The sequence below is a fragment of the Rhopilema esculentum genome, chromosome 19 (assembly GCF_057945365.1).
Source record: "Rhopilema esculentum isolate cy_ngs chromosome 19, ASM5794536v1, whole genome shotgun sequence".
Lineage (NCBI taxonomy): Eukaryota > Metazoa > Cnidaria > Scyphozoa > Rhizostomeae > Rhizostomatidae > Rhopilema > Rhopilema esculentum.
Genome location: NC_142833.1, coordinates 7,371,819 through 7,397,784, shown reverse-complemented (window position 1 = coordinate 7,397,784; position 25,966 = coordinate 7,371,819). Strand labels below are relative to the sequence as shown.

General features: G+C 36.2%; 2 protein-coding genes across 2 annotated transcripts; both read left to right on the top strand.

The window, feature by feature from the left end:
- Positions 1 to 147: 147 nt before the first annotated feature.
- Positions 148 to 13,843, top strand: LOC135687993 (F-actin-capping protein subunit beta isoforms 1 and 2). Its single transcript, XM_065204662.2, has 9 exons — positions 148 to 307; positions 6,942 to 7,031; positions 7,595 to 7,830; positions 8,141 to 8,220; positions 9,081 to 9,205; positions 9,618 to 9,671; positions 10,711 to 10,776; positions 12,574 to 12,650; positions 13,518 to 13,843. Exons 1-9 carry the CDS (start codon positions 305 to 307, stop codon positions 13,603 to 13,605), a joined length of 819 nt encoding a protein of 272 aa, XP_065060734.2. The 5' UTR covers positions 148 to 304; the 3' UTR covers positions 13,606 to 13,843.
- A 2,983-nt stretch (positions 13,844 to 16,826) lies between these two features.
- LOC148957953 (uncharacterized) lies at positions 16,827 to 22,087 on the top strand. The gene is made up of 2 exons (XM_089114121.1): positions 16,827 to 17,295; positions 20,586 to 22,087. The coding sequence occupies exon 2, from the start codon at positions 20,917 to 20,919 to the stop codon at positions 21,679 to 21,681; it is 765 nt and encodes a 254-aa protein (XP_088970247.1). The 5' UTR covers positions 16,827 to 17,295; positions 20,586 to 20,916; the 3' UTR covers positions 21,682 to 22,087.
- The last annotated feature ends 3,879 nt before the right edge of the window (positions 22,088 to 25,966 follow it).

The following is a 25,966-nucleotide window of genomic DNA, read 5'->3' as shown; positions in this document are numbered from 1 at the left end:
CAACGGAATCTACAAAATAATGTATTTTGATCGCTCGAAAGCAAATAAGCGCTGCTTTGTTGAGTGATTTATCGATTAGATTGATAGGGAATAGTGATTATGTGTTTTGTTGACATTTGATTGGTCTGTTTGTGTACTTGATTGACAATCCGCCTTTCCTGGGCGGCAGCCATTTTGTAGTGCGGGTCCTTGGGGTGGAAATTGAGCCGGAGCAGTGAAGAAATAGATTGGCTCTACCCACGCAGATTTTTACCTTCTGCGAAGAAAATAAAATTTTGCAATTGTTCGAAAATTGGAGTACAAGATGGTAAGGAAAATTATGACATTAACCTCATTAGTAATGTAATTTTATTCTTAATTCTGAGCGGAAGCAGATTTGCCAAAACCCTTGTAAAAGGGCTAGGCCGTAGAAATCTTGCCGTTTCACTCTGTTTTGGAGACAAAACTTAGGTTCTAGCATCAAAGCAACTTACTGTACAATTTCTGAAGAACAGGTTCAACTTTTGTAGTACGATTTCGACGGCTCGCTTCAACTTACAAAATTTGACGAAACCAGAACGTATTATTTATAAACTTAGAGCTGTTGGAGTTTGGTTACATGCGCATTTTCCGATGAAATATTGACGATAAAATTTATAGAGAAGTTATAAGTTTATCTGCTGTAGCCTTTCCACTATCTTTAATCTACATAATTAATCAGCAATATAAACCCACTATACTCTTATATCGTGTATTCTAGGCCCTATGAGTTACTAGAGATGTACCTACAATTTAGGCTCATCACCCTTACCCTTAAGTTTCCATTTTCCAGTTTCCATTAACTTATGCAGAATGAGGTTTATTTTATATTGAGTTTATGTGTGATTTCTTTGAAAGGGAAGGCTTACTTTTTCATCAAAACAATAAGCAGTTTTAGAACTACAATGTTTGAAGAAAGAGTGTAAGCCTATGATAAGAATGATGGCAGAAGAGCTTAATGCAAAACTTCATGTTTGAACAAGCATATTGATAACAGTCTGTATGTATCAGTCAGTGCTGTACTTTGACCTTCAGATTTGAGGGGTTTTTCAAAATCAAACCTTCAAATGAACTTATGACCCCTGCGAAAAAACCATTGCTCAACCATGGCTGACAATGGTGACACCATGGTTACACCATGGTTTTCAACCATTTCCCACCATGGTTGAGCAACGAAATGACCATGGTTAACCATGGTAGAACCACGAATTTCCAATGGGACCCATTGCTCAACCATTGCTGAACCATGTCTAAAATTCAAAATTTTTACTTTTTCATAAATTTGCTTGAGCAATATTGAAAGCTGAAATGTTCAGGATTATTTTAAACAATTTTGAAATTTTCAGTTCTTTTTATGATTTCAGTTTAAACCATGGTCAGACCATAGCCAATACATGGTTACCTGTTCATGGTTGAACCATGGCTTAACCATGCTCAACAAATGTGTTTCAACCATGTTTTTCCATGGTTAGACCATGTCATCTAATCATTTTACCAATTTAGGTCAAATCGGGGTTCAACCATATAAACATTTGAATTTTTGAAAATACAAATTTGAATTTTTACAGGAATTGCATAATGCTTGTAAACTTGGTTTGAAACATGGTTGAAACATGGTTCAACCATGTCACTTGACCATGATCGAACCATGATTCAACCATGTTTTTTGGCCATGATCAAACCATGATTCAACCATGTCTCTTGACCATGATCAAACCATGGTTCAAACATATCAACCAACCATGATCAAGCCATGGTTCACTTTTGCTTTTTTTCTTCTTTAAGATTCCTCTTGCTTCTGCACTTCATGAACTCCTGCTGTAAGCACTCTCAAAGAGAATCTCTCTTTGAGCTCATCAAGGTTCTGACACAGTAAATTTTAATGCAAAGCTTTGCTTTTCACAAAAAAGCTCACTTTGCTTGATATCATATTTTTATTTGTTGCTGGTTAGAGCACTTCAAGGTTCCTGATCAATTTTTAAAAAAGGCATCTTATCTAGGATGAAAAGTGTGCGTAAAGTTTGGCAAAGTTCAGGCTTAACATGCAGTTCTTGAACTTGTTTTCATGAGACTGTATACAAATACTAGCCTCTCACAATCTGTAGAATGGGGCTTCCAGACAGGGCTGGTTTCATGGGGGTGTGTGGGGGGGGGGTGTAACACAAGAATAGGCATTTGTGTTTTAGTCGGTAAAATTGGGATTTTAGTCAGTAAAATTGGGATTTTGACGGGTAGATAAACTTTTTTGTAGAAAATTGTACTTCATGTAATTTTTAAAAACATTCAAAGATATTTAAAAGTTCTGGAGTTCAGTTTTCCGTGGATCCAGAAGAGAATTTTCAGGAACATCACAGAAGAAGATTAATCCCAAGATATTTGACAAAACCAGAGACAATTTTAGTCTGGGAGATGCATTTCTAGCCATCCTAGAAGGCTTAATTTCAAAAAATTTCTTTCGCGTCTGACCCAACCATGGCGGGTCCTACTATGTCACTGAACTTGATTCTTAACCCCCCAGCCTCAGTTTTGTGGCCCCATCTCTGAAACTGCGAAGCACAATGCACCAGTCGCATTACCAGAGTGTAATAATGCCAAAATGTATTCGGTGGATAAACACTTGCACCCTCCCAAAAAAATTTCCTGAAGCCAGGCCTGCTTCCAGGGCATCATAATCGTGCATTGAAGTGCATAAAGCTCGCAAGTCACTTCCGGATACAATCTTTCATACTGTTTCTGCTTGTGTTCTAATTTTTACAGAGAATTGAAGTATGAACTTGTAAGGGGTTTCACAACAATAATTGTTCCAGGTGAAACTTTACCCCCTTAGCTATCAATCACGGTCAAATTCCTAATGAAAGTTTTCTAATGTCATAAAAAAATCAATGTTGTGACCAAAAACATTATGAAAATTTTCAAGTAGACAAAAATTTTTGCTCTTAATGCGAATCTGGAATAAAAGATTTTGTACAAAAACATTTAAAGAATTTTATCAAAAAAAGTTTAAGTTAAATTGGAGTATACCCTGATAGTAGAAGGGGCGTGGTCGTTAAAAATTTAGAAAGACAACGCCCATAAAGTCCAATTTACTAAATTTTCAAAATTCTTTAAATAAACTCTGGTGCGAGGAGAGTTTAAACTGAAGCTGTTCAATGTGAAAAGTCTGGTTTATCCGTACTCGTAATGAACGGGAAGTCTTTCCTTATCAAAAGTTGTACGGCACCGTGTAAACGCGATCTATCCGTATATATCTTTTTATCGGGATCAAACGTTATCCATCATCAAATTGCTCCACAAAAACGTTCTTATTTCGAAATCTTGCATCACTCGCAACAATACTTTCGGTCAGAAAAAGGGTCCCAAGTCCTCTAGATCTGTCCGGGCCTAACATTAAATACGCTATGTTACCTAGCAGTTCTTTACGATGAAGCTTTCAACATAATCAACAAACTTCCCAACTGCACAAACCTTTTAAAAAATTATCTTGTTTTTGCTGCGTACATGAATCGCAAAGGTGAACGCACTGATAGATGATCGAACTGCAATCCAAACGGCCATCTTGTGTTTGAAAAAGCGCGCTCAAAAATGGCAGTTGCTTGTTGGTTGAGCCATGGTTTAGCGATGGTCAAACCATGATTGCATGCATAAGAAAATTTAAATCCATAGGAAATAAATGTTTTCTTATTTGAAAGCAAGGAAATATGTCTACAAAACAAAGCTAATCTTGGAATACCCAACTTAACAGGCACCGCATAGCAGGGGGGGGGGGCAGGGGGGCTGCTAAAAATGTCAAATATTAAGTAATAAACTACCAGGAAAGCCTCTTTTTAAAAGGTTTTAGCCCCCACTTCTTTAAAACCCTCACTGTCTCAAAGCTCCCTGGTGCCTGTTTAATAATGAAACATATAACCATGCAAAAAATTACTTATAGGCAAAAATTTCTTAGTAGGAAAGGAAGAAAATACCAGGATTTTAAACAGTGGAGACTTCTTGTAGGGACATAGGGGGTGGAGCCCATCTTTATTGTTAGAAATTTTCTTGACTTTGAAGGGGACAGGGGGCTTGATCTTGCTTTTGAATTTGAATTTAATTTAAAAATTCTTTGCCATTTTAAGAAATGTCAATTAATAAATTGACCATGGTTCAGCAATGGGTCAGCAATGGTCAGGCCAAATTTTCATAAAACATTTCAAATTCAAAAAAATAATTTTTCTATGGCTTAAAAACAAGGAAATATGTCCACAAAACAAATATAGTAGAAATCAAACTATTTAATCTAAAAATTCTTTGCCATTTTAAGAAATGTCAATTAATAAATGGACCATGGTTCAGCAATGGGTCAGCAATGGTCAGGCCAAATTTTCATAAAACATCTCAAATTCAAAGAAAATAATTTTTCTATGGCTTAAAAATAAGGAAATGTGTCCATGAAACAAAACTAGTGGATATCAAGCTGTTTAATTTAGAAGTTCTTTGCCATTTTATGAATATCAGTTGATAAATGGACCATGGTTTAGCAACGGTTAGACCATGTTTATGTAAAACTCTTGCCATTCAGAATAAATGAAGGAAATTAATAGTGAGACAAGGAAAATTTAATCTTTCAATTTGAAGGTATCAGAAACCAAGCACATAAACCCCCCCCCTATTGACTGAGTTGTGTCTTGAGACATGGACCATGGTCTCGACATGGTCAGACATGGTTACATGGAAAATGATAAAAAATACAGAAAACTGTTACTTCTTCTTATATTTCTATTGAGGATAACTTTTTAGACAGTTGAGGATTCATATTTTCCAAGAACCAACAAATTAAAATCATTGCAGGCAAAATCTTCTTTCATTGCTCAACCATGGTCACTAACCATGGTCAGCACTTGTCAGGATCACGGCTCAACCATGGTATGACCATTGCAAACTATGGTTGGGCCATGAACCATGGTTGGGTTTTCGCAGGGGGATGAACACAACATTGTTTGTGAAAAATTTTTTGAGCTACTTGGGTGAAGGCTAAGCAGGGTAATCAATTGAACAGAAGACTTAGAAAGCAGGAGAAATTGAAAGCAGAAGCATTTATAAGCAAAAACATGAAGTATACTTTACAACAACCTTTAGGAACATTTTAATTCTAATGATCATCACAGTTTTAATTTCAACTGATGAACAAATGTAACTTGATGCAAATAGAAAATATTTTGAGCAGAGAATGCATTGATTGGTTGCTTTGACCAATTGGCAACCCCCTAACCCATCTCACTATTGAAGGGTTAGTAAGGTTAAATCAAATTGATTCTTATTTAATTTAGACCGCGCGTAAAACATGCCCCGTGATTCTTAAATGTCTCTTTACTCTTCTGCAAATTATGACAGATTCATGCATAAAGATAATATAGCGTTTTACACAAAATTAAAATTTTGAATTTTATATAGTTCTGTTATGGAAAACACATGTTTGTGTGCCACAAAATTTGTCAAGGAGATCTGCAAGTGGACAAGTTAGCTGTAATCACTATACATCTATAAAATCCAAACTGTCATACCCTGAAAGCTAGATTGTTGTTTTGCTGCATTGACTTTCTTGCAAGTAGTCATTGCAACTTAATGAAATACTCCAGTGTAGACAGAAATTGTTATAGCCTCTTTGTGATATCTTTAATTTTAATAAATCTTTTGAATAGAAGAGATTTTTTTAGTAAGGAGGAAATTTTTTGACAAATTTTTTGAAAGTTAAAAAGCTGACAGTTTTGTCTAAAGATAATTCTAATTTAGGTAATTATTTTCAATTAGGATTTATTTTTTAAAAACCCATCAGTCTCTGATTGTGATCTTGAGTGTGTTTATCAGTGTGACTTTAACTTTAGATTTCAAGTTGCCAACGACTGTGGACAATTTTGTCCAACTGTGTTTGGTATTATAAGCATACCTTCTGTTTTTATTCATGCCTGCAAAAAGTTTACCATAGGCAAATAAACATGACAATACAACAAGGAGTATTGGTACATAACAACCTGGTGACTATTTACAATTAACTTTAAGTCTGTCCCAAAATAGATGCCAGTTCATCTAGTCTGTGGAGTGATGAGTATTGTGTTCCACATTCAGAACTCTATGTTGAAGGTTGTACATAACAAAATTGCCATTTTCTAAACCTGTCAGAAAAGTCTTATGTTGTCCTAGCTTAAGTTTCTCCTTTAGATTGGCCTGGTTCTAACCTGTAGGCATTTTATAAACACATAAACTCATGACAATGAACACACTGAATGTCAGTTACTAATTAAGGATTGCTGTAGGAAGCTGGGACCAAGTTTGTTAACTTTTTTTAAAGCCAGTGATAAACCAACTACTTTACATGCTTGTTTGATATATATATATATAGTTATCTAAATAAGAAGTTTTAGGTTATAGTTAGCATAAAGCTTGGTATTAATTAGCAAGGGCCATTGATTAGAGGGAGCATTTATTGAAGATTCATCTATTAGAAAGGGGTGTTTGTTTCCATTCTATATTTTATGGGAGACATTTATTAGAGGGAGGCATTTATTTAAGATTTGGAGTTTATAAGAGAAAATGCAGTTTATTTTTGGTGTAGAGCTCCTTATCTTATACAGAGTTTTGATCTTTGATAAGGCTTGGAAACAAATCAACAAAATTGGAAAACAGGCACACCAGCTTACTCCTTGTCACCAATGTACCTGTTGATTGTTTAAAAAACAGCTTTGTGGTAAACCAGTGTATCTGAAAACTATGACTCCCAGACTCTATTTATGCTTTACATTACAACTAAGATAATCAAACCTTGGAGTTAATTTCATCCAAGTGTTGAAGATGCAAATGCAATTAATTTCATCATTGCAGTAAATGATGTTCCAGCTTATGATCATTTTAACAGTTGATGATAAAAATTTCCTAACTCTCTTTCCTTTTAGACTGATCAGCAACTAGACTGTGCTCTTGATCTCATGCGAAGGCTGCCTCCCCAGCAAATCGAAAAGAACCTCAGTGACCTAATTGACTTGGTTTGTTGCTTTTAAATTTAAGCATTTATCACTTTAATAATGTTGTTGTAACAGAGGTACTTAAATTGCTAGATTTTCTTTAGTTGCTGCCCATTCTTAGTAAAAACAGACAGAAATCTTTCTTCCTGGAGTATTTTTCCTCAAATCTGCTAAAAATCACTCTTCCATTTTCAGTTTTGTGATTATGATGTTATTCCAAGGTTTTCAAGAATAAGTCTGTTGTGACTTTGATGCTAAAATGCACTTAATTGCTTTGCGTGTGAATCCCACAAAGAGACAGATTTTTTCCACAAATTCATCCTTTTATTTAGGGGTATGCCATAACTTTTTTATGTAGAACTCTCATATGTAAGCACAATGGCTTTGGTGATTCTTCAGATCTAGTCTCCAATTAGTATCATTGCCAATGAACCCTGCATATGGAGACAGAATTGTCTTAAATTGTTACTTGTTTTGACTTGTTTTCTCAGTGTGTTGTCTTTGATAAGTTACTGTTCATGTTGCATCAAACTACTCATTTTCCTGCATGTGTTGATAGAAACTCTCATTTATGCATTTCTCAGGCCCCAAAACTCTGTGAAGATTTATTGTCCTCCATTGATCAACCATTGAAAATTGCAAGGGACAAAGAAACTGGCAAAGACTATTTGCTTTGTGATTACAACAGAGATGGTGATTCTTATAGGTCACCTTGGAGTAACACATATGATCCACCCCTCGATGATGGGGCAATGCCATCAGAACGACTAAGAAAAATGGAAATTGAAGCAAACCAAGCCTTTGATCAATACAGAATTATGTATGTGTTCCCAATATAATCTCAGTCACTGGAAAAGTTCTGGAATTTATATTTTTACTAGATCTATCTGTCATTCTTTTTGCTTCCTGTTCAGTATTTGATTGTAAATGTGATACTATTGTTTTGAAATTGAATTTTAAGTTGCCAGAACATGGACCCTTGCCAGAACATGGAACATGAATTTTATTGTTGAATTTCCTGCTTCAAATTATGAAGCATATTTACAAAAATGGTTGTGTATCCTTAACAAAGATGGTTGTGTATCCTTAACAATTTTGCTAAATATATACAAATTTGTGTCTTTTCATAGGTACTTTGAGGGAGGTGTTTCATCTGTATATCTTTGGGATTTGGATCATGGCTTTGCTGGTGTTATTCTTGTCAAAAAAGGTATTGCTAAGAGATCTATAAAGATATAGATAGAACTTACTTTGGTAAAAGAATTGCTCAACTTCTTTATCAAATGGGTGTATAATATCTACTTGTTAACCGACAGTTTTCTAGAACAAAATTTTTCTTGGTCTTGCTTTATTGTTCTTTGAACAGGCCCATCACTATCGGTGGGCGTGTGGGGTATGACAAGCCCCTTGCAAAAAAATTTCATTGCAAAAACAAAGATTTCCTTGCCATTCGGAAAGTTTCCAAACTTGTTGGCAAATGGGACTTGGAAACCCAATAGCTAGTGACAGACCTGTCTTTGAATTTCTCTATTTCCTGAGTATTCTTATTTAAAGACGCCATTCTTTGCAGTTATTGTTTTTTCATGTATGATGGTAGTAATCCTTTGTAATTTGCTCTGTGTGTGATGCTCATTTAGGAGATTTTCTATAATGTGCTAAAAACCATACTAATAGACATCATTTTCACTTGTTGAATTGCATGCATTGATTATATTTTTGTATGTTTTTACAAGTGCAAGGAATGCAAGGGTAAATTCGGAAACAAATAATCACATATTCAACACAAGCACTGCATGTGCAGCAGCACAAGTAAAGTCCATTACATCTTGCACATTGTCCAAAATGATCTGCATATAAGTTGGAATGGATATATGTATTAAAAAACAATCAACAGATACTTGAGTGATTTGAGCCATCTGCCAATCAATATTAGCCAATCAATAAGCGCCCAAGTTGTATCAGACCCACTGAATGGCCAATTGTTGATTGGCGAATGGCTTAATCATCAACAGTATCTGTTGATTGTTTTTAAGCTAAAATAGTGAGTGATTAACTCTAATGATCTTGTAGCTGGTGATGGTTCAAAGAAAATTCGTGGGTGTTGGGATTCAATACATGTTGTTGAAGTACAGGAAAGAGGTGGTGGGAGAAATGCACACTACAAATTGACATCAACGGCTATGCTTTGGCTTCAGGTACTCCAAAATGAGTATTTGTGTATAAAACATGTTACTTGTTTGAAATTTTCCATGTTGCAGCAATATGTTAATCAGCTGACATGAAACATGATAACAACTGATGTTTCTAGTTAGTTTATGATGTTTTTGATACATAAGAACTACAGTTTTAGCTTGCAGATTTTCTACCAAGTTAATGTTGAAGAATATTGCCTTGGTATCGGAGATTGTTTGAATGATGATCAATATTGCTGGAAGTTTATTAGAGATGACTGATAATATTGCTGTTATTGGATTTTCAAATTTTTTTGTTCATTCTAGGTTAATATGTAGATGTATTTGCTACATTTATGAACAAACTTGAGTAAAATCAGACAAATGAAATCCTATACATACACCATAACTAATGAATTTTTACTCAAACACACAGACCAGCAAAGAAGCATCTGGGACAATGAATTTAGGTGGCAGTCTCACAAGACAGGTAATTTTTATGATTGGTTGTATTTTTCTACATATCGGTATCAAGGAGATTCAAAACCTTGATATCAAAATACAATATTGGTCCTACCTGCTTAATGAAAAGACACTCAGTTACCTAGCGAAACAAAACACACTTACCCAGGAATTCCAAAGCAAAACTCATCAAGCACAAAAAGCAAAGCAAGCACAAAAGCAAGCACAAAAAGTACTTGATAGGATGAGGGAAAATTAGGCTTGTCAAAGTTAAGGCAGTTGCTTGTTAAGTCTTATTGATCGTTCAAGAAGCATATTGTTGCCTCAAACATCAAGCTATTAACAATAATATTCAGATCAGATTTGCTGTACAAGAGGCAGTTGTAAAATTCATTTGTAGCTATATTTTTTGTCTTATGTGCATCTGAAGGAGGCTGAAGAGATCAGCACTTTTCAAATAAAACATGGGGAAATGGGGGCAAAATTATTACTGTGTGTCAAACACAGTCAGGCGTTAGGCTAGAAGATTAAACTTGGATCAGCCCATGGCTTATGGTAGCAACCCAATAAAATTCATGATGTGTAGGCCTTATTGTAAAATTGACCATTTTCTTTGAATTTTTATTTCCTTTTCCAAAATTTAAAAATCTTCAATTAAAAATTGCTCATTATTATCATCATCATCAATGGTGTTATGGTTTCAAAATTGGCATAGAAGAATGGGCAATGTTTAGAAATTTGTATATTAAACAATTTTAGTGTCAGTGGGTTAAACAGTTTTAAAAGGCTTTTTATTATTTCAAGGCCTTTTGATTCCCAAAAATTGCTGCTCCAGCTAACATTTTTCTTTACTTATGTATGTTTCTTTCATAGAATTAAATGTTTTAGCCATTGGTCCACTAAAGAGAACGTTTCTCTAAAGTTTGGTAGAAAGTTTTGATGTGGAAACCAGCAGATAACTTGCTCAGATTTTTTATTTGGTAATTATTTGGTAATTATTGTAATTATTTGGAATAATGACGATGGCAGTTTGTTCTAACTGGTCTCTGTCATTCATTTTCTGATAGATTGAATCTGATAGCCCAGTCAATGACGCAAATCCCCACATCGTAAACATTGGTCGCATGGTCGAGGTAGGTTGCATCTGCAAAGTTTTATCCGTCTTGTCGTAAGAATTAAAATTTCATCAGCCCCACTAGGGTCAGGATCTTTTTCGAATTTGGTTGTTCAATAAACGTTTATTCTGTTTTGCCCTTGACTTAGAACGTTTTACGTGCTTGCCATTTCTACCATTGAATGTAATACCCCTTCCTTAGAAAATGTAGTCAGGTCAAGGCATATTTGCATTGAAATGACCACTTGCAACTTATTAACATACAAAGGTGTAGATTAATTAACTCAACGACTTAAAGCACAAACTTTGAATTGCAAAGAAGAGAAGACAACTGTACATTAGCTATAAATTGCTTAACGGAATTGGTTACACAAACAAACAAGACTTTGTTTAGACGGCGTACATTAGGGCTGCAAGTAGTTCCTCTCAGAAAATTAAGTCTAAATGAAAAGCCAAATTGAAAAATTTCAAGTATATAAGTAATTTGTTTCCGAGTTTTGTGGAACTATCAGCGAATTCGCAGCGAATTCGGTGCGAAATTCGCCTCGTTGAAATCAGCCTTTAGGCTGTTGTTCATCGATATCTAGATTACTGATTACTTTTGTTCATCAATATTTAATGACAATTTCTGTTTACTGGTCTGTCATAAAGTGCTTGCTGCTGTATAGGCAGAAATGCGCACGTTCTGCACGTGCACCATAGGAGATATCTAAATTTAACTAGGATTTTTGTAAGCAAAGCCTTGATATAGGATTTGCTTTGAGGTCCAGGTGATAACGATTTATAAATTGTGAAGTTTCGTCATCTGCTAAATTTGCAATAACCAAGTCAGACGCACTTCATCATCTGCCTATTTTGCACTATCAAACCCTCCCATTTGCTTGAACTTTTTATTGAAAGACAACCTTCACAACACACTTATCTGTCTATAAAAGAAGGGCGAAATATGATAGGACTTAGTGCGGAATAGAAACACAAAAATGTCACTTCGTCAGGTTTCCATTTTGATGAACAGAAAGCTTGATGCTTTAACTATCTGGTATAAAAAATGTTAATAAGAATTATTTCATTTTACCACTGATGTAATCTTCCACCAAACTGTATTTAGCGCATTCCTCTTTCTCGTAAAAACATTAAAAGGCGCTTGAAAAGAGAAATATTTTACAAGCACTGCAGTTCTCTAACAAACTGATTTTACTTTCTTCTGTTGTATGTGCGAGAATGTCGGGCTAAAGAAATACATAGTCTAGTTAGTTGTGAGGACCTCTGTGAAGCCCCCTTTTTAATAAAGAAAGCTACAAGAACTGACTTACTCCCGGAAACAGGAGTCTTTTATTAGTTAATGACATTTGGAATGTGGAGAATATTGTGAAAGAAGTTGAAATCAGTTCCGATTTATAAAGATTCGCGTTGGAAAAAGATTTTGTGTTTTATGTATATGTTACTTTGTTTCCAATTGTTATTTTGATTGAATTGCACTGAACCGGGCCGGATAGTAATTGGGTCTTTAGATCTTTTATCTTTTCATAACATCGTTTCATAGCATGGATATATGTAATGATGCATATTACCATAATAATAATGGTTGGAATGGTACTCCTGACAGTTCCCTTTTAAGCATTTCTCCCCTTTATTTATCCTGCCTAAACTGCATTTTCATATACATCTGGACCAGATAAGAGTTGTCAGCCTTGCTCTGCGTACATTTTTGATGTTTTCCTTTAATCAAAAGACTTTGTAAGTTTGCATTTTTTCACTCGCTCATACAGTTAGAGATTTGTTTAAAATTATTTTTTACTCTGGCTTATTATTTCAGGACATGGAAAACAAAATGCGAAATACTCTTAATGAAATATATTTTGGTAAAACTAGGGACATCGTTGCGTCACTCAGGTATGCATACAGTTTTGTCCTCTGATGACTGCCTCTCCGCTGTCTCTTTTCTATTTCATGTCCAAAATACAACCAACTCTACCACGTGCTACGTCCCCGATTATGAAAGATTTTCTTTGAAATAGCCAACACTGTTTGAATTTACGACTACAAATTGACATCGGTTCCATTTCATTGGAGGGAAATCCATATGGGGAGGGGGAGGCAATGATAATGGGCGTTGCTAAGAGAAGGGTGAGCTGCTTTTCATGCCCATTTCGTATTTTCAAGAAAGGAAAGAAAACATGGTTTGGCAGTCATTTGGAAAGGCAACTGTTTAGTTCCATGAATTTGTTTAAGTTTGTTCCATGATTGTAGTTCATGTAGTTCTTTATCTTAAAGCTGGGCCTTGATTGGTATTTGAATGGTAAAATTTGAATGTCTTCTTCTGTTTTTGTTAAGCAAACATGCAATTGTTAGGTACATGGGCCTAGCTTGAAAGGATTTTTTTAAGATATACGAAACAGGTAATGAAAAGAAATTGGGCGAATGCATTGGTACAAGTTGCCGAACGGCTGATATTGGCGCTGCTCGTGTTCTCAAATTGTTCTGTACAGAAAAACGGTTGCTTCTTTTAAAGTAATCATTGTGAAATTCAATATCTTATTACTCGTTAAGTTTTGTTTGAAGATTTAAGATAGAATGTCAGAGGTAGACGGCATTAGAATGGGTACTGTTTCTTCTATGTAATTGAAAATTTCGACTTTGTTTGCAATTTCTTGCTTTGCTTTTTAGAATTTTGTCCGTATCCTTGTCTGTTTTTATTCAAAGTCACCTTACCTTTGGCTATCTTTTTTCACACTACATGGCAATTTTTTCGCGTCTCAGGTCCGTCAACAGCCTTGGTGAGCAGCAGAAACAGAAGGACTTACAGGCGCAGCTGTTCCAGAACCTGAAAGCGAGGCAAAAGAAGTAAACGAAGTTACTGTGACATTTTTTCAGTTTTTGGTCACTTAGATTTTTATTTCTCCTGTCGTATAATTGGTGCGTGATGTATTTTTGTAATACAAGTTTCATTTCCTAACGAATTGTAGCCAATTGTAATAAATTGTTTCCCTAGAAATTTTGTTTTCTTACAGGTTTAAAATCTGTTATAACCTTGATGCAAAATTAACAGAATACTCCATAAGTTGAACACGAATTTATAAACTTGGTTTGATGCCTTACTTTTTGATTTACTAATTTTGGTCTTGAAGATGCGAAATGAATGTAGCAATACCGTACAGTCGCATATAATGTCATACAAGGCCGTGCATAGAGAGGAAGCAGGGCAAGGGGGGATTGCCTCCCCCTCCCAAAAATTTCGGAAGATTGGGTTTTGATGCTTGTTTGTCATTTGCATCTAAGCATTATGACAAACGAGGACAAGGAAGTCATAAAACTAGCTTTGCTGACAACATGAAAGAGAATATGGGTGCCAGGGGTCTTACTGAAATCCAGAAGATCGCGACTTGTAGAGAGCCACAGCAGATCAAAATGAACCTTCTGTAACTGGAGAAATTGGGGTTCCCACATCTGATTTTCAAGGGGCTTAATCACCACCTCCTTGTTTTTGGACAAATTAATAGAACCGCAATTTTTGCTACCTTACACTGTGACAAAAACAATCTTAACGCTTAGCTTGTTAACCTTACAAAAAAGAAAGAAATGCTCTTTGCTGCTAAGAACATATAACAAACAATAACAATATACCAAACCGCCTTGCACAAACTTACTGAAGTATGCAACCTCATAAATTACCTCTTATTTTATGCGAGGAACTGTAAGGGCAGAAATTTAAGTAATCAACCCTTACGCTGCGTCACATATACAGGATTACAAACAACACATTTTTGGATCAGCAGCAAGTACTAAAAGTTTCTCAATTTGACATCCAAATTTTTGCGTTTTTATACTAAAAGTTTCTTAATTGGCTTCCTAATTTTTGAGACCTAAAATGTCCTTATTCTTGTACATTTTGGGATTAATATAAACACAAATCGTCACTAAAAACCCATGCAGGTCAAAATACAAAGTATGCTTTTTTAAAAGGAAATTTCACAGTTTCTTAATTTTTTCTTGAGCCTGAAACTGAAGTTTTCAACCTTTGGCAATCCTAGTACTAGTTTCTTATGAACAAAACAAATTCTACTAAAAAGGCAGCCTTGTTATGAGAGGATAGCAGAATCGTAATTATGAGAATTGCCTTAAAGTAGTTTTGTTTTAACGTATTAGACAAATAGCTGTTTCCTTTTCTTAAACATTTCTTTTCCTTTCTTCAATTGGTCTTGCTTCTACTTCATAATCTGTAACATAACAAATCAATTAATTCCTAGCTTCCGAATCCTCACATGCACCTCTGATCTTCGAAAGGCACTAAGTATACGAGTACAGAAATCAATTGCTGTGTAAACATTTGGACTACCTCTAGAGATAATTGGTTGCCTTCTTACGTAAATATTTGTAGCCTGTTGATATTTTCTACACCCTAACCAGGGGTGCTTGATTTGCTTTTAAAAGAATTCTTCACAATTTGTTTAGAAAATATCATGATTTATTTTCAAAGGATTTCCTCATAAGTTTTAATTGCAGAGAAATTAATGTAAATCAAACAGTTTTATATCCAGATGATAAAAGAACTCCAACATAGTTCGTTTTTCGCCCAGAGGAGATGCTTAAGTGCTTTGAAACAAACTCAAAAGCTGGCCAATAAAGGGCAACTGCAAAACAGAAGCATTTTAAGCGCGCTGCACAACTTTAAATAGCTCAGCCAAAATGATCATTAGGACATATTTTGATGTGATATGTGACTTGAAAACAATTATTGTATTTGTTAGAGGGAAAATCTAATCTTCCTGTAGTTGATAGAAACGTCAAATGAACGCCAACAAAAGATCACGAATTCGAAAACACTATAGGAGACCATGCACAACTTTTCACGCTGCTACTCATTTACGTACATGGGCCTCAAACGTAAGACTCAATCGACCCATGGTGGCTTTGTAACTGATTTTGCAGCATGCAAGGTTCATATTTACAAATTTCTACTTTTTGAGATTAGATTGTAAGTTTTGATAACTATACTGCAAAGGAGAGTACTGTTATGTACTAAAGAAAACTGAATTTCAATTATTTTGGTGACAGTCAGAACTAGATTTCTCAAGCTCAATATTCCGGATACATTTATTTCCGAGCGAGAAAATTTCCCCATGGCCGAAGCAGGATGTCACACAATTCAATTCGATTGAAACCAGCTTTTTTTAAGTTTATCTCATAGGTTAATGCTGTTCTAACTTAAGCATACAGAAAATAACTAAAGTAGAGTGGACAAGGCCTTTTTTAAGGTGAATTTATCCAACTTTTTTTAGTTTAGATCATGTGCCAGATTTGTGCAAAGTTTATGGCGTCACGTTTAAAGGAAGATGCTTGAAGACCTTGAACAGAATGTCTGAAAGGTTGTAGATTAAAAAGGGGCCAGACAAGGCTGTGTGCTGTCGCCTATTGTATTCAATACTAACACAGAAATGATAGAACTGTAGTTAGCAGTAGAATTATACCGTACAAGTAAAATAAGGTCCTTCTAGCGGATACTGAAAGCAAACTACAGAAGATTGTCGATAAAGTTATGCAAACTAGTGTTGGTAGCGAAGGAAAAGGAACGAATAAGGATACGTTTAACGGTAATCAGAATTAAGGTTGAACAAGTAAAAAAGCACAAATGACCCAGGACAGCTACTCAAGGAAAGTAAACAATGTGATCAAGGCATATTGCAGAGAATTCAGATAAAAAATTTACCTATGACAAATGCTTTTGAGATCGACTGACACAAATCATGTTCATTTTTATTACGTTCATTTTTATAAGGAAACACTTATTAAAAATTTTCATGTAGAAGGCACAAAAATTGAAGAACCGTTAGTAGTAAAGACAAAATTCCTGAGGCACTTCAATTTTGAATATTTTTATCATTACAAACAATGAGGAATTAGGAAGCTGGTTCCATCCCTTTGGATTCCAAAATATACAGATACATAGCCTCGACCAGGGTACATATTTGACATCCCAGACAACCCTGCTGGCTCCTTTTGCGCTGTTTAGCAAGCAGGCGCCCCCCCCCCATCCCCCTAGAACACATTATTATGCAATGTAGCTCGATAGACAAGTTCGTTCAACATTAAAATGTATTAATAATTAGGATTTCCCAGTTTTCATCAAAATCCTTTCTCTGCTTTAATTCTCGGCAGCACTGTCGGTAAATATCATAATGAAATGGCATATACAAGCTGTCGCTTTTTCTGTGGAAAGATAAGACGAAGACAAAGACATTAGAGACATCAGATACCCGCTCCCTCCAGGGAGAAATGTGACAAAGAGATACGGAGATAATCATCTTATGACGTCAGCGAATTTGAAATCTTCTGCTTCGGTGCAGCTATTGTTAGGGACGCATGTTTCTTCAATGAAAAAGAAGGAAAGCACTATTATTCGTGTTACGAAATAAATTGAATTGACCTAATAATCTTGTTAAAGCTCGTACGTGCAAGGAGTAATGTAGTTGTCGATGCTTGGCAGTCCTAAAGGAGACCTTAGGCCACAACCAGCATCAAGTGAGGAACGTTATCTCAGGTAACTTTAACTTATTGACAATTGAATATCGTTTTACCGTCCACAACACGATTCATCCAGGTTTTACCGGCTTTATGCTACCGGCTTTATGCTACCCAGTAAACAGCTAACAATGCCCAAATGTTTAAAATTCCCATCTAACCATTGAATTCAACTCTTGAATGTAGACTACCACAGATTGTCAGATTTGATATAATACGGGATTCATGATACTGTCACATTTGATTGAATTCGTCTTTTTGGATGTTGGGTTCAACAGGTAAGGGTGAACTTCTTTATGGCCTGATGATAACTTCTACAAGCAGCAGTTTCTTTTTATTGAAGTGCTCAAATTTGTGGGGTGGGTGGGGGTCCAATGCATCACGTCTGTTCCTCAATGGGTCTTGCATTGAGAGCCAAAGGGTTTATCCATGTATCTTGCAAAACATTACGTACATTTGTAAACTACTATATCAAACTACTGCAAGCGATTTATCGCCAGTTATTACCAAGATTGTTCCTTCTAAGTGTTTTTTGCTGTACGTACAACGGCATATGATAGCTGAAGCATTACTTTCTGTCGTAATATTTGAAAAATTGGCCTTTTGACGAAAACAAAACACTTGTTTGAACTGACCATAGAGATCTATTTGAATCTGACCCTTTATTCCAAATTCTGGTTTCTTGGTACAATTCGCATCGAAAGCTCTTTGAATATCGCATACCAGTGAAAAGAGTGCTGCTTTTGCAACATCATACAAATTGCCTCTCTGAAATATTTGCTAAGATTTTTCAACATCAATAAGCAAAAAAGGCTGAGATTTTTCAACAATCAATTTCAAGGGATACTTCAAACGTGGAGAGTGAGTGTCCATTTTGTTTATCTTTCTAGGTCCTTCCTTGTCTGTAACATTGACATGAAAATTCAATTTTTTTGGCGAGGACTAGCGAGAATTTGGTAGGTAGAGAGAATGTGCCGAACTTTTGCTCCCGCACATCCAGGCACATGCATTGGCTATTAGACGTATTAGGAAACACGGATGCTAGTCTGTATTTCTACATTTTTTGAACTCAACTGCCAGCTGTTAAACGAGAACATGGAAAGTTTTCTAGTCCCTTTTCTGTTTCTTGTGGACAACAATGGCAAGGAACCCTAGGCAACTGCCCCCTCCCTATATGGGGGAAGATGCCAATGGCTCTTCATCAGTGCCCTGTCTTAATAATGCTCCACGACATCCAGATTTTCGTATTTGTAACCAGTCAGCCATCTTATTTGCAAAGAATTCACGACAAACTTAAGATTAACGAAGGAATATATGACTGGCTAACCTACACATCTATTAATAGGCAAACAATCATGATAGAATTCCCTTCTGTCATCTCTTCTGTCACCAGACAGTGCATACCGTTATGTCCTTGGATATAGAAATTGTTTTCAGAACAGTGGAATGTATGTCCGTTGATTCTTATTAATATCAAGAGTAGCAATCTCTTTAAGAAGGGATCTCGGATCAGTCCGGCTTATCTTACCCATGGTCATTCCCCAAGTTGGCCTTTGATGAACTATATGATGACTAACAAAAGAGGAGTGGTAGCAAGATCTGAATTATATGTTCAACAAGCTACCACTTTTGCAATACGTGGTCGCACTAAATGAGAAAATAGTCTCATGATATGAAAACTCACGAAAAAGCAGGCTTAGATTAAGTGCACGGCATCAATTGTGATGAATACACACGAAAATAACATAGAAATATAAAGGTTTAAATAAAATGACATAAAATGGAAATCTTGTCTGCAATTTTCTATCTATGGGAAACAAGGTCCCCTGAAATCCCCATAACAGTAGTTCGGCGAAAGGCTTTTATTATCAAGATTTTATTCAAAGTTGATTAATATCTTAGTAATACTGCTGTTTGATGTCGAGGAAAGGATCTGAGTAGTTCAAAAATGAACTGCTGTTAGAAAACTTGCAAAGGTATTTAATCGATACGTTCTTGTGACTATATTTTCTTCAAAAACAATAAGGCCTATGTTTGTCAAAGATGTCTCCAATCTTTCAAATTTTATTCATGGTTGATACTTGACATAGACGTAAGAATCGTTAATATGTTTACAGACGTTGATGTCTGGTATTCGAGTAATCTTCAAGGACAGTTCAGAAGATCCAGGAAAATATCCTAATCCTTTATAGACTCGGTTCAGGTACAGAAGACATGATCCAATAGCCAAGGTCAGGTTACTTTTACCGTCTAAACAGACGCTTTGGATCAATCGTGTCGAAAAGTGATATGTTACTTTCCCTGTTTCTATGGAATCTGTTTGATTAGATATTAAGTTTCCAAGTGTCTTAAATCATATATACTTTGAAAGGTAGACGACACTTACATTTCCATAGTTACAAACTACAGCTCAATGGTCCAGACTGCATCAGTTTTTCACAAAAGCAATACATGGGGGGGGGGGAGATGTCCAGGATCACAGGGTGTTTATTGATATGTGACACTTAATGAGGCAAGATAGTCCTTATTTAGATTGTCGTGTCCTTCATTAGATATTCCTATTATAAGATACCGTAAATCCTCGAATTAGCCCCCGGGGGCTTATTTATTTTTGATATTTTTGGATGGGGGCTTATTTGAGGAGGGCTTCTACGAGGGAGGGGGGGGGCTTATAAAATTATTGTAGACATTAGGAAGACATTGGTAAAAGACCGCATGCTCAACCTAAAATGGTGAACTTTTTCATAAATTCATATTTTTTTGTATATTTTAAAAAACTAGAGTAGGAATACAGCTATACAGGGAAATGCTAGATTAATGCCGCTGCACAACGAATTTGCAAGTATGAAATAATTCAAAATAATAAAATAGTAAAATAATTAAGGCTGAGTCAGAAATGTCATCAACTGCTTTTGGCTGAGCAATATGTTTCTCTTATATGTTGCTCTTAATACCCTTTACATTTGCATGCTTAAATTACTATCAACAACCATTTGTTGTCACTGTTAAAATTTTTGTCCTATTCCCCCAATACTGCAGAAATCATGATAGCTTAGGCCAACATCATAGGGGTACCACGATAAAACATACTTCCTACTAACTTACGTCACTTCGTAGTGAACAACGAACGTTACATCAAGGAGATGAGAGGGAGGCTGTATTTGACCTTGCAAATTCACAGTAGTATTATACTGTTAGCATTTATTGGTCCATAACCTTAAAGAAACCATTCTAATGCCATTCTACCTCTGAAAACCTATCATGAACACCTATTGTATTTATTTATCTCAAATAATTTCTTCCTTTCAGAACACCGCAAGCTTTTTACAAGTAGCTTCAGGAACTTCAAAGCTTCAAAATCTATTTATTGCATCTTATTACCCAACTTTTTACGTCACATCACGTTGTCATAGCTGAAACAGTATAGAGGTTGCATTCAGGAAGATAAAATCGTGTTTTATGCCTAGCAGATCATTACAGGCAGTTATTTGGTGACAAGGAAGCCCTTTTACATTCCAAACCGTCTTTTTCTGGTTAAAACAGCTTCCTTGCCTAAGGATTTACTCAGGACCAAGGCAAATAATTTCACTTGGGTGGCTGTATATCACATTTGTATGCGCCAGGCCTGTTGAAATACAAAATGGCAGGTTCGAACACAGACCGGAGCGATACTCACCGAATGCTTCGGGAGCAAGCTTCGCGCGTTTATTTACAGACGATTGCAGCGAACGAGCGTGAAGACCGGATTCTCAACAAGAAGCTTGACGCTTTAGACCTTGAGCATCGCGCGCAATTTTTAAAGATGAAAAGGTGGATTCAAGATGCTCATGTCCATCGTAAAAAGCGGCTGAAGAAGATGCAGTCGAATACCAGCTATCTCAGCGAGAAAAATAATCTTCATGACGTTGAAAAAGAGAGGCGCGACGGGGTAAAAGTGGCCCGTAAGGAAAGAAAACCTGAAGTTGTAACAGAGAGCTCTTCAGATCTTGCGCGAGTTCTTGTCGACGAGGGAACGAAAGACGAAGCAAAATTCGCCGGATCAACTGACAAAAAATCAACGCTTCAAACTTACAAATCAAGGCGAAGGTGCTCCTCTCTATTAAAAGACCGTGTTAAGTATACAGAAAGCGAAGTTGCTCACTTGAAGGCGTCTTTTGCGGGACAAAAATCACCTCCTTCATTGCGACGCAGGACGTTTTTGCCGCACCTGCAAACGGACGCTAATATACCATTTGGAATTACGACCAAGCGGAAAAATCGTGCCACACGTCAAAGGAAAAAAGACACTAAAAATAATAAGATACTAGAAACAAGATTAAGCGACCTGCATTTGGAAGGAACAGTCAAGGAAAGGTTACCAAAAATTTCAGTACAAGAGAGTAAAGCATCTTCATTAGAATCCTAGTACTTTTCTTGGTTTCATTGTAAATAAAGCTAGAACAGACCATGTTTTTCATCACCAACTCTTCTGGTTGCAAGAGCTTCGAACAAGAAAAAATTAAAGAAACAAACCAATGAAATTCTCTCCTTCTTTCCTCTTTGGCTTATCCTTGTTTTCTTAGTTTCCTTCTACGAAAATTTTGCACCGTTTTACAGCATGAGAATCTTTCGTATTTTAGATAATAATGCATGATATTTTGCCCGTATCTTTAATAACCTATATAAAATGTTCATTGCTGTATATGTCTTTCTTACTTAAATCAGATTTTTAACCTTTTATAATAAGAATATTACGATTTGTTTATAAATTTCCATTGTCAAATTTTATTTGCTCTCGATGCTAATAAAAAAATCTAAATTTATCTTCATTAGTATCCTGAGTTTCTCTCCATTAGTATCCTGAAGTCGCTTTATTAATTTTGTACTTTCAATCTAAAAATGTTTCTTTGTTGTTACTCTATACCCAAATTTCATCGTAGAGTTACGGCTTGTCGATGTAACTATCTACGTTGATAATTCGCAAGCGCCCCGGGCTCGTGGGGTGGGGGGGGGGGAGGTGGTGGTGTAGGGCTGAAGCTCCCTCGCCTTTTGGCTGAAGTATGGTGTTAATGTTTTGGCGTCAAAAATGATAGTGGAAAAACTACCATAAAAGTTTGCTAATTTGTCTAGAGCTCCCCCCCCCCCACTCGAATTTCTGTTCCGGCGTAGCTGATTCATAACACCGAGCTAAGCGGATAATTCATACAAATAAAAACAAATATCGCTTGTCTGCATTATTGCTAGAACTTCTAGAATAACAAAGAAGAATTACTAGTCTGCATTACTATTCTTTATTTTTTAATCAACATAACTTTACATGCTGCACATGTTGCTAATACCTTGTTTGCAATCAAGGAAATATGCCGTGGTTATCATATAATTTGCTACCCTAGGTACCAGACTCACTATATAAAATAGTGAGTCTGGTACCCAGGGTAATAATTTGCCAACTCTTAATTGCTATTACCTTGCTACCATCTCTCCGTGGCACGGGGTACAGTACCAATTGGGCACGGTCTTCATTTTCTGAGGACTGCACCTATTACCCTCTCCCAAAAGCTTCGCAGCCTCTGGCTCTGCTAAGATAGCCAAAGACTTAATTCTCGGTTAACATGGAGTAACAGGTTTGAAAAACTCACAAACAGATCAAGCCTAGGAATTTACATGGATGAAACCCTTTTTCCTTTGTTTATCAATCAGCTTAATCAATGCTTTCCTGGTTAATCCAGGCTCCTTCTAAAGCCAAATTGCATCATCCTAGTTGCAATCAATGCCAACTATCTTCCTACTTTCATTCATTGGGAAATCTTTGAGATGCACATGCCCATTCAATGCGTCTTCATAATCAAAACACATGACACTCTATAGCAAACTATGTGGTCAAATTTCTCGTGCTCTCCATTGTGCTTGCCACACTTTTGCAACTTGTGGTGCCACCACGCCCTCGTCGAAAGTTTTTTAAATCTGTCTCAAATAAAAGCCAAGCGAGCGAACATTTATATAAAAAATTCATCAAAAGGCATGGAGGAAGTGGAATTTAGAAAAATGTCAAACTAAAGGGATTGAGAGCAGCTTTTATTGAAACCATCCAATCGCTAGCTTCATCATTTACGAATTTTTCTTTGAGATTGAACAGTGGATAAAGTTTAGATTTTCTTGTAAGAGACGTTCTACCAAACATCTTGCAACAACATTTCAAAATTAGCTGTTACTAGTCTATCCTCGCATCCATTTACTTTTAAGTTATTGAATAATGGCATAAAATGAATGGGTTTTTCGCAATTAATGTTTCACTGTTTCACGAGCACATTTTGACAAAAAGACCTGGGCTAGATAAACTTTACCCTGGGACTTTTGACGGAATTTTGAGCGCGGAACTTAAAAGAGAGGAGTGAAGAAGCGGAGGAGCCTTCTTCTCAGCTAGACGCTCCTCCGCTTCTCTGCTTGGTTTTCTATTTATGCGCCCGAAATTGTGTCGCTTTGGTACTCAGGATAACATTTATCTATTTATACAGTCAGTATAAATTTGAACACATTTATATTGATATCTTTAGCGTGAATATGTAGATTGAGATAAAAAAATTTTCCAACAAGCGCCTTAGTCGTAGTCACTGTTTCTGAATAGCAAATGTAAAGAAATTTCAAGTTTTATATTCACGACCAATTTACTTTTGCTAATCTTTGTTTGATGAATGTTAAAGCGACCTTTCAGCCTTACAATGGAGAACTGGCTGACTGCCCTTGTTAACACGTCATAGCAAGTCCCAATTTGAAGCTCAGAAACTTGTATACTACTTTACTTAAACCTTCTTCAAGGATCGATTTTCTAATTTTTTCAAAATCAACAAGATTACGGCGGGTAGAAACTTAGAAACCCTTGTTCAGATCAGTGTAGAACTGCCATGACAAAATAAAGCTTGATAGTTTTGTCGATGAATCTAGAACCACTGGTTGTCGAAACTTCCACTCTGAAACGCATGAAGAATACATTTTGATTATATGACTTGTTGACAATAAAGCCGAGGATCTAAGACTGTTTTATCATTGCTTTCTTTGGAATATCTTTACAGCCTTTCAAAAGTTTCTACGCAAGCCCTACGATCCCCAGTCCCCCCCCCATAATTTGGCCTGCGCCGCCCACAGAGACAGGTTGGTGGTGACTAAAAACAAGGATCTGTATTCTTTTATTTGAAAGAACAAACTTCAGTTGCTGGGTCCATCCATAATTTGACGATACTCCGTGTGTTAGTGTCTCTTAAAGGCCTGAAAGTCTTTGGAGATTTGGCGAGAGACTGCAATAGTGGTAATTGAAGCTAAATTTGCCTTTCAAGTGGATACGTATCGATAAGAGGCAGTTTGTGTTTCAACTTATTCGTTGATGGTTGTGCAATAACAGGTCAATGTTTAAACAATTTGCTTTTTAGATTAACGTGATTTTACACTGATCTCTATCTTTAAGTGTGCTAATATCGCCAGATTACAACCACACAGTAACCTGTCCGTGCATGTTCTTCTTTCAATATTATTTTCCTTCTAAAAGTTATTTCTGTAGACCAGTGTTAAACGTATACGTATGATAGGCCTATGAACGTCAGTTATCCAAACAACAACTAATCCATCGATTCTCCTTTCTTTGATTGGCAGATCTTGGACCAATCAGAGCTAGTACTTGGTATGAGCTAGCAGTCACTTGCTTCCGCATAAAATCCTTCTAATGCCAATAAAACGCGAATTTTAACTTTCACTTGCTGCAATGCAGGAATTTAGATCAATAATGTTTTTATTCAGGACATCGTAGCCATATACAGTAGCGAGATACAATAGCAAGGTGTAAATGATGCTGCAATAAATACGGTTTTAGGTAGTATAAGGTGAGTATGTAAAATATCTACCGTCTATGTTGCAACAAGTAGCAGACTCAACAAACCGACAATTTTACCTGCTTTTGCTCAGAAGTAGGATGCTAAGAAGCTACTCTGGCCACCCAAGTCATATATTAGAAATGACTGAAGTTAAAGAGCTGCTCTAGTTGCTCTCTAGCAGGGTTAATTTTAACGTGCAGTGACAAAGCTATTTGTGAAGTAATAAATCGTTATTGTGCAGTGATAAACTCAAATTTTGTGCAGTGATAAAGCTAAATAAAGAGATTTGGCATTGAAAAATCAAAACTGAAGCAACTGCCAGTAGACACATGAAGCTAATAAAAGAGCATTACAATATTAAAAACGAGAACATAACAGTAGCAGTGATCAGGGGCGTAACTTGGCCAATAGGTTTGGGGGGGTGAAAAGGGTTTCTGCCCTGCAAAACTGACTGGTGCCCTGCAGACCTCGTAGCAACGGTTTGTCTATAGGTTACTAGTGAAAGCTTTACCAGTGTACACTGGTCTTTACCAAGGACAAACTTCTAAGCAATAAAAACAAACTTGAAACTTCATTGCCTATGAAATATCTATTTCTCTACGTAAGCGTAATTTTTTTATATTCACTTTATTTAATGTTTGGTTTGCAAAATACTAGCTAATAAACAGCTAATTGGGGGGGGGATACATGATGCAGACAGCGCAACGAAATTTAGCTCAGGGGGACTAAGAATCAAGTTTAGTGAGGTAGGAGGACCCACCATGGTTGGGTCCGACGTGAAGAAAATTTTGAAATTATACCTTCTAAAAGGGCTAAAAAGCATCTTTCAGACAAAAATTTAGCAAAATA

Coding starts and splice junctions, on each gene's coding strand:
- LOC135687993 (XM_065204662.2), top strand. Junction 7,831..8,140: donor TTTGATCAATACAGAATTAT/GTATGTGTTCCC, acceptor GTCTTTTCATAG/GTACTTTGAGGGAGGTGTTT. Junction 12,651..13,517: donor GACATCGTTGCGTCACTCAG/GTATGCATACAG, acceptor TTCGCGTCTCAG/GTCCGTCAACAGCCTTGGTG.
- LOC148957953 (XM_089114121.1), top strand. CDS start 20,917: ATGGCAGGTTCGAACACAGACCGGAGCGATACTCACCGAATGCTTCGG.